Source organism: Homarus americanus, unplaced genomic scaffold (assembly GCF_018991925.1).
Source record: "Homarus americanus isolate GMGI-L3 unplaced genomic scaffold, GMGI_Hamer_2.0 scaffold39219, whole genome shotgun sequence".
Taxonomy (NCBI): Eukaryota; Metazoa; Arthropoda; class Malacostraca; order Decapoda; family Nephropidae; genus Homarus; species Homarus americanus.
In genome coordinates, this window is record NW_024723192.1 from 45,001 (window position 1) to 55,249 (window position 10,249).

A 10,249-nucleotide genomic window follows, 5' to 3' on the forward strand; every position below is an offset into this window, starting at 1 on the left:
AACACGGACTCACCACAACAGACACAAACACTGGACTTACCACAACAGACACAGTCACCGGACTTACCACAACGGACACAAACACTGGACTTACCACAACAGACACAGTCACCGGACTTACCACAACGGACACAAACACTGGACTTACCCACAACAGACACAGTCACCGGACTTACCACAACGACACAAACACTGGACTTACCACAACGGACACAAACACTGACTTACCACAACGGACACAAACACTGGACTTACCACAACAGACACAGTCACCGGACTTAACCACAACAGACACAAACACCGGACTTACCACAACAGACACAGTCACCGGACTTACCACAACGGACACAAACACTGGACTTACCACAACAGACACAGTCACCGGACTTACCACAACGGACACAAACACTGGACTTACCACAACAGACACAGTCACCGGACTTACCACAAGCAGACACAAACACTGGACTTACCACAACAGACACAGTCTTGGACTTACACAACGGACACAAACACTGGACTTGCAACAGACACAGTCACCGGACTTACCACAACGGACACAAACACTGGACTTACCACAACAGACACAGTCACCGGACTTACCACAACGGACACAAACACTGGACTTACCACAACAGACACAGTCACCGGACTTACCACAACGGACACAAACACTGGACTTACCACAACAGACACAGTCACCGGACTTACCACAACGGACACAAACACCGGACTTACCACAACAGACACAGTCACCGGACTTACCACAACGGACACAAACACTGGACTTACCACAACAGACACAGTCACCGAACACCGCAACGGACACAAACACTGGACTTACCACAACAGACACAGTCACCGGACCTACAACGGACACAAACACGGACTTACCTAGCATACACAGTCACCGGACTTACCACAACGGACACAAACACTGGACTTACCACAACAGACACAGTCACCGGACTTACCACAACGGACACAAACACTGGACTTACCACAACAGACACAGTCACCGGACTTACCACAACGGACACAAACACTGGACTTACCACAACAGACACAGTCACCGGACTTACCACAACGGACACAAACACTGGACTTACCACAACAGACACAGTCACCGGACTTACCACAACGGACACAAACACTGGACTTACCACAACATACACAGTCACCGGACTTACCACAACGGACACAAACACTGGACTTACCACAACATACACAGTCACCGGACTTACCACAACAGACACAGTCACCGGACTTACCACAACGGACACAAACACTGGACTTACCACAACGGACACAGTCACCGGACTTACCACAACAGACACAGTCACCGGACTTACCACAACGGACACAAACACTGGACTTACCACAACGGACACAGTCACCGGACTTAACAAATAAAAAAATTGGACTTGCCAGTAGACAGCATCCAAAACACACTCATTAACCATCATCAGTACTAGGCTTACTCTGGACTTAAGTCAGGCTCTCCCCGCCCTCCAGTCCGGCTTTTGTTCGCAAATCGGCTAATTACATACAGGCATTAAGCCGAGTCGATCACGAGATACTATCCACATAGGTTATTTTGTCATTTGGCTGCAAGGTAAACACAGCCACACTCATAATGTGTATTGCAACAGTTCGGGAAATATTGTTCCACTGAATAGATATTATTTTATGCCTGAAGAGACTTAGCTTAAGCGTTGTATTGAGGTAATGTTAGAGGGTCTTTGAATTAATAATAACAATAATAATAATAATAATAATAATAATAATATTATTATTATTATTATTATTATTATTATTATTACGTTACAGACAACAAAACTACCATGTGTAAACAGAGCTTTCGTGCATTGCAATATTCTTCCGTTCACAATATACTATTACTATATTTGCACGAGTCAGTCACTGTTGTCACTCTCACGGAATGTTCTGTAACATCTAGCCATTAAAGATCCTGGCATTAATTTTTAATAATCCTTCATTTCATCATTTAATTTTGTCAATGGGGAAAATAATGAACGTGGATTTTGAAGCTGCAATGGCGTTTTACACAAATGTGAGGCTTTTTTTTTTTACAATTTTCAATTTTTTTTTTTTGACACTTTAAATTAAAATCATATTCTATTTAAATAGTTGATAAAATAATATAGGTACAGGTACAGAATGGTAAGTTAGCACCGTTACAGCTACATGTACAGTAATTACCAGGTGTCGTCAGTGAGATTTATAGGTACAGGTATAGTTTACATTAGTATATATTATGCTTAGAAAATCATGAATGCAAGCATAGTTGCGCGTACAGCCTCCCACACTTCCATCTGCTACAGTCACGAGAGTATGACCCCAAGTGACGTGGAGTGGGGTACCGGGGGCTGGTGTGAGAGGAGGGTAACGGGCTGGGGGGATGAAGAGGTGGGCTAGGGGAATTTTGTGGTTAGCAAGACTGGATTTTTTATTATTTAAAAGCATATAATAAGTTAACCTGTTGCTTAATACACTCATAATGGCTGTGAGCTAATATTTACTCATTCTTGCTTTGTGCAACCACTGTCACCAGAACAGATCCTCACACAAACCATGTTCACACCACACTCATGATAATGACCAACAATATTCACGTTTTCTGTGTATGATATCTGAGTCGCCTTTCTTCTGCCCTAATTACAGGGCAAAATGGAAATTAATCCACCACACTAGGCATCAGAGGCCATGTAGCACTGCTATGAGAAGGGAGAACGTTACCTCTCCCACCTGGGGTGTGGCAGACAAGGGGTTTTAAGTGGAGGCCACAGACACTTAGCGGGAGTCTCATTTGCCTTATTGCCCCTTGTACAGTTGATAGTCATAAACCTGTAATTTTAAGTAATTAAGCGTGGCAGAGCCTAATTACAGGTAACTACTGATATTTGTTAAATGAATATCCATGACATTGGCTGTATAACCAAGTAAGACAAGAAAATTAAAAAATATTCCAAGCATCATTACGACCACTAATTACTCCGCAATAGACTGTCGAGCATAGATTCGGAATCGGCATGCTCGGTTGTGCCTATACTGAGATTTTGAACAAAATCCCATATATCGCGATTTTTCTCGGCCCTGAAAAAACCTCTAAAGGAGATTAACTACAGTAACTAGATATGTTTCTACAGCTGATAAAATTACTTATATCAATGCGGATATGTGCAGCATCTCCGAATAGGGAGGTAGAAACTCGGTTAAATTCAATAGTAATGAAACTCTGTATTTACCAATTACACTTTCCAAATTAGATGATCTCCCACCAGCCACATTTCAGGAAGCATTCATTCTGACAAATTCTAAATTCGATATGCTAGGCCTCACCATTTCCTCTAACATGTCATGGTAGCCACACAGCCACAACATTGCTAAAGCTGCCTCGTGAAAGCTGGGAATGCTGTACAGATGCCGTAGTTACTTCACTCCTGAGCAGTTGCTTCAAGTTTATAAAGGATTCATTCGTCCTAACTTGGAGTACTGCTCTCATATCTGGGGTGGCTCTTCTTCTGTCCAACTGTTAGATAGGGTGGAATCAAAAGCATTTCGTCTTACTCACTCTCCTCCTTTAGTTGACAATCTTTTTTCCCTTTCTCTTCGCAGCAATGTTGCTTCACTCTCTCTCTTTTACAGGTACTTCAACGGGCAATGTTCGGTGGATTTGGCATCCTGTGTACCGCCGGCAAGGCCGTGGGCTCCTAACACACGTCTTGCCCACGGTGCCCACCGATTCTGTGCGGATGTCGGTCAAGCTAGAATAACCCGTTATAGTATATCCTTCTTTCCTCACACAGCCAAACTATGGAATGCTCTGCCTTCTTCTTCGTTTCCATACTCATACAATGTCTCATTTTAAAAACTGGTTTTTCGGCATCTTCTAATCTTAATTTCTTGTTATTCTTATTTGTTTCGTCCCTCAGGCCCCGATGTGGGTCGATGACCTGTGCCCGGGTGGGCTATTCCCCGTAAAAAAAAATTAAATGAAATGCTTAAGTCATATAATTGTCAACTTACATTAGGTTATGCTACGAGGTGTAATATGGTTGTCATATATTTAAGAAGCAATTGACTAATAGACATGACAGTCTACAGTGGTGTATAGGTGAGCGAGTAGCCGGCTATGGCAAGACTCAGTTTTTATTTATTCTCCATCATCCTCAAACGTTACTGCATGATGTAAATAAACACTGGGAATATAAGTTGCCATATATACAAAACTTTTCAATGATCCTAATTCATTCAAACAGGCTGAGGGCAGCCTATGGAAGCAGTGGTGTGTATAGTTAGGAAGGAAGGTATGCATTAATTACCCTATGGATTGGCGAGCATAATTATTTTTCTTGGTAAACGACTTTCAAATAACAGCACTATATTTGCTGAGATTTGGTGAGGAAGCTAATAAGCACCGATTCATATTAGAATAACTAATATGAAACTTCTTTGTATAGTCATTTAAAGGAAGCTTCCGAGAGCAACGTCTTAAGCGACTATACTAAGCAGGGAAGGACACCACTTAGATCTAACCACGCTGCTCTACCTGGTATGGTTAACCACTGCCAGGTGAACATGTTGCTTTCATTCTCGCACTCGCTTATACCTAAATACAGTTATTTAACACCAAACTATTTTCCAATGAATTTCACAATTCATTAAGTTTACCCTCCATACTATTGACTGGCCATAAAAACTTTCCCAGTGCGCAATTTTGTGTACTACATCCTGTGTGGGTGGCCCGACCCGCCTGGTGATCAGCGCCAGTCGGGGATCAGCAGTTGAGTCATAACTACAGTATGTGCTTTTGGTTTTCCTTCATGGCCATATTTTGTTCTGTAATTGTTATACAATACATATTATATATATAACATACACGCGTGGGTGTATGCCCCTCGGGCTGGTGACAGTTCCTCACGTTTCTGAGGGAAGTGAAAGACCTGGAGAAACAGAGCACGGGGGAAGCAGTAGAGGGAGTGTAGTATTATTTGTGCTTATTTATTGTCTCCCAACATTCGGTCAGTAATATATGAATATATAATTAACCACACCAGTAACATAGGCAAAGACTTAATAATTTCCAATACCACATTATTCTCTTTATTACGTATTAATAGTTTGTTTAATAAATACCCTCCTTGCACATCACCACTAGCCCGTCACCCTCCTCTCACACAGGCTCCCGGTCCCCCACTCCACGTCACGAGTGATGCTTCAGACGCGGGTTCATACTTCCGTGGTTCACAACTCTCGGAGATGAGGATTGACAACACTGACTGTAGCAGGTGGAATTGTGGGAGGGTGTACATGTACAGTCCCCTTCACTAGTGCATTTACAGGGGCTCATCACGTTTTGTGCAGGGTGGCAGGGCTGTGTTTGCTTACATTCGACAGAAGGAAACTCAGAATAGTAAACGTAATATGGAATCAAATTAAAATACTATTCAAACAAATATCTAAATGTAATAATTTGAGGAAATGTTTATATGGCGAGCCCCTGTAAACGCACTAGTGAAGGGGACTGTACAACGACAAGTACAGGTACAATGATAAGTACAGGTACAATGGCTTGTACAAGTGCAATGGCAAGTAGTTACAGGTACAGGTACAATGATAAGTGAAGGTACAATGGCTAGTACAAGTGCAATGGCAAGTAGTTACAGGTACGAGTACAATGATAAGTACAGGTACAATGACAAGTACAGCTACAAGTACATGTACAATGATAAGTACAGGTACAATGATAAGTACAGGTACAATGACAAGTATAGTTACAAGTACAGGTACAATGACAAGTATAGTTATAAGTACAGGTACAATGATAAGTAAAGGTACAATGACAAGTGCAGGTACAATGACACGCACAGGTACAATAACAAGTACAGGTACAATGACAAGTACAGGTACAATGACAAGTACAGTTACAAGTACAGGTACAATGACAAGTATAGTTACAAGTACAGGTACAATGATAAGTACAGGTGTTCTAGGCCGGTTAACTGCTGATTCTGTCTAGGTTAATGAGGCCGGAACATTTATATTATATAGGGTTTATAGTAGCGAAACCCAATTGTCTGTTATCCATTTATTCAGGAACTATCTAGGATACAGTTCCAAAAGTAGATCATCGTAACTTATCACTGTAACTATGAGTGTTAAGAGAAGGACGGAGGCTATGTTAATAGACCTGCTAAATACGTCCGTTTGGTGTGAGGGGTTGAGTGACTCTGCTGTGAGTAGGAACCCATCGAAGGAGAACGGAATATGTACGTCGTCCTCCCTCGACGGAAGACGGAACCATCCACGATGGTTCTCAATAACGTCTTCCTCTAGTCAAGGATATCAAACTACTGCCCACTTTAGGTGGCCAGGGAGCCGGCAACTTAATGCCTTAACTCAGCACAACATGATGCGGCTTCCCGTGGGCACACCTTATCACGTGCTCTGAACATGTCACCTCATAGCCAGTGGAGTTACAGGGGATGATAGAGTATATAAATCAAATGTAATTAACCCATTTATATAATGCTTCTGCCTATGAGACAGGGGCTATTACATCGCTCGGTCACCTACCATCCAAGCTCCACGAAGACTAAACTAAACTCGCAGAAAAACATTCTATACATAAGCCTAACCATGTTACAAACATACTGTATGTGTAAACACTAAGCTGGGGACTCTGGAACCGTAGGTTTTTCATCAACTACTGGGGTCCTAGACTTAAGTGTCTTACAAGCTAGTATCTTATGTACAATGGCAAAATTGGATGATTCTGACTTAAAACACAAACATTACTGCCAATAGCAGCACAATAGTGGAAATCACTAACTTGGGTAAGCAAATCCCGTATTAACAAAGCAGAAATAATCTTTGCCTACTTCGTTTTTAAGAACGCACCTTCTTAGCAATGTACAACTTTTGCTACTATAATCACGCGGGATTAATGAGTGTGTGGTGCTTGAGACTCTTCCGACGAAACATTCATTTTTGCAGAGAGCAATGGTACCAAGTTGTGAAGGGTTCTACATGGTATTGCGGAAAATTTACAGTCTGTGATACTTTACTATAGAACTATTTGAAAAGATGTCTATGACATCATTAAGATATGTAGTTTGAAAATCATGAACATTATTATCCTCCCTGGGATCAAAAAAAAAGTCCACATTTTCTATGTCTAAGGTTTGAAAAATTATTTAGATACAAACCAAAGAAATAACCTTATCCATCCATTTACAGGAAATCTATAAAAATTATAGTTAAATTAATTAAAGTATCAATAGCTGAACAGGTGAAAAATAAATACTGGAAATTATCATACGTCAGTATTCAGTGAGATAAGCAAGGCACTTATAACACATGATATAACCTCCACGATGTCCTATCAGTGTGAAGTTATGTCGAGAACATGTAAATGTGTGTATATATTTAATGTATGCCCAAATACTACCTATTCCTTGTAGGCTTGATTGAAGAATCCTTTCTAGAATTTCTTGAAAATGTGAAATTGTTGCAGCAATCCCGTAGACTTGTGTGTGTCACTTACAGGAGACACAGCTGATGCTAAGGCCGGTAACTGGGTCAATGTCCACGAAAATCTTGAGTACAGCAACCTGCTGCTACCTGTCAGTGAACTCAAGGACTCTGGGGTTCACCGGGTACACTAGTGCATCCACCACACCATACCTCAGAATGCTGAGACCATCTCTCGTGATCGGAGATGTGTCATCACTAGGTGGGTGCTGGGGTGCTGGTAACTGGGGTTTACTCACGCCATACAAAAGAATTTTGTTGACAGGATGTTGATTGATGAGTAGTCACAACAACTGTAGTCACGTCCTGTCACACCCTGGGCAGTGAACAAATCATTTGCAGAAACTAATGTTCACTTCAGCTCACAGGATTGTTGCCATAATTCAGTAACTATCAATAACTCCGTATTGGTTTTCGATATAAAAAAAATTGGATATCATCTTTGGATGACAAAATAAAAATCACTCAACGCATAACGTCTCACAACAGGATATTATTATTATACACTTTGGAAGAATATATCATGTCACTTATATATTTATTTTTATTTTTGGTTTCGTAAAACACTTATGACTTGTTATGTAGATTGTGTATATAGACCGGAATGTTGTTACCCGTTACTGATTTCTTTGATCGTTGTAACAGATGTAACAGTAAATGTAACAGTAGTATAACAGTTTCTTTGTAGATCTGCTGCCACGTATATAAGAATTCTTCTTCTTTACCAGTATGCTACAGTAATGAGGATAACCTAATATCTCTACCTTTACCAACTGTGTATATGGTGAGTTGACTGATAGTGTGATATAACAGTTACTTGTGAAACTGTCATATATGTAACAACCTTCCTGGGTTGTCACCACTTGTAACACTCACTTGAGAAGCTATTTCGGATGGAGTCCCACCGCTGCCACCTTAATGTTCTAGGCCGGTCAACAATGACAAGTGCAGGTACAATGACAAGTGCAGGTACAATGACAAGTGCAGGTACAATGACAAGTGCAGGTACAATGACAAGTGCAGGTACAATGACAAGTGCAGGTACAATGACAAGTACAGGTACAAAGACAGGTACAGGTACAATGACAAGTACAGGAAAATGGCAAGTATGTGTACAATAGCACAGTACAATGACAAGCACAGGTACAATAACAAGTACAGGTACAATGATAAGTACAGGTACAATAACAAGTACGGGTACAATGATAAGTACAGGTTCAATGAGAAGTACAGTTACAAGTACACGTACAATAATAAGTACAGGTACAATGACAAGTGCAGCTACAATGACAAGTACAGGTACAATGACATGTACAGTTACAAGTATAATGACAAGTACAGGTACAATGATAAGTACAGGTACAATAACAAGTACGGGTACAATGATAAGTACAGGTTCAATGAGAAGTACAGTTACAAGTACACGTACAATAATAAGTACAGGTACAATGACAAGTGCAGCTACAATGACAAGTACAGGTACAATGACATTTACAGTTACAAGTATAATGACAAGTACAGGTACAATGAAAAGTACAGGAAAATGGCAAGTATGTGTACAATAGCAAGTACACGTACAATGACAAGTATAGTTACAAATACAATGATAAGTACAGGTACAATGATAAGTACAGGTACAATGACAAGTGCAGGTACAATGATAATTAAAGGTACAATAACAAGTACGGGTACAATGATAAGTACAGGTACAATGATAAGTACAGGTACAATGATAAGTACAGGTACAATGATAAGTGCAGGTACAATGATAAGTACAGGTACAATGATAAGTACAGGTACAATGATAAGTGCAGGTACAATGATAAGTATAGGTACAATGACAAGTACAGTTACAAGTGCACGTACAATGACAAGTGCAGGTACAATACTAAGTACAGGTACAATGACAATTACAGTTACAAGTGCAGGGACAATGACAAGCATAGATACAATAACAAGTACAGGTACAATGATAAGTACAGGTACAATAACGAGTACAGTTACAAATACGGGTACAATGATAAGTACGGGTACAACGGCAAGTACGGATACAATGGCAAGTACGGGTACAACGGTAAGTACGGGTACAATGGCAAGTACGGGTATAACGGCAAGTACGGGTACAACTGCAAGTACGGGTACAATGGCAAGTACGGCTACAACGGTAAGTACGGGTACAATGGCAAGTACGGGTACAACTGCAAGTACGGGAATACGGGTACTACGGAAATGCGGGTACAACGGCAAGTACGGTACAATGGCAAATTACGGGTACAACGATACGGCACAACGGCAAGTACGGGTACAACGGCAAGTACCTTGATTACAGTGACAAGGTGCTTGGTTACAGTGGCACGAGCGGGTTTAACCGCAGTGCAGATTGCAACGGCAAGTACGGTTACAACGGCCTTGAGATTACGGGTGCATGGCAAGCATGCAGGTAAAACTGACGGAGTGCGGTTGCAATGGCAGGTGCAAGTACGGGCACAAGGCGACGGGTGCACGGGTACAATGGCAAATGGCAGGTGCACGGGTTTCAATGGTGGTACAATAGCAAGGGTAAAACAGCAGGTGAAATGGCAAATGACAAGTTACGGGTACAATGGCAAGTAAAAGCTACAATGCTGCAAACATTTGTAGTTTAGTTATAGTGTTAACCTTCGTCCTTCGTCAACTGCAACAAATGATAGTT

At 41.1% G+C, this 10,249-nt stretch overlaps 1 protein-coding gene across 1 annotated transcript in view; it reads left to right on the forward strand.

Annotated features, from left to right (window-relative positions):
- LOC121863373 (uncharacterized protein DDB_G0280315-like) overlaps positions 1-9,997 on the forward strand; it is a gene marked incomplete at its 3' end in the record, with an annotated part of 18,616 nt that extends 8,619 nt beyond the window's left edge. The window contains exons 2-5 of the mRNA XM_042361988.1: positions 7,573-7,682; positions 8,786-9,030; positions 9,474-9,800; positions 9,908-9,997. Coding sequence (XP_042217922.1) covers positions 7,573-7,682; positions 8,786-9,030; positions 9,474-9,800; positions 9,908-9,997 — 772 coding nt within the window. The remainder of the gene's footprint in view (positions 1-7,572; positions 7,683-8,785; positions 9,031-9,473; positions 9,801-9,907) is intronic.
- Positions 9,998-10,249: the final 252 nt, after the last annotated feature.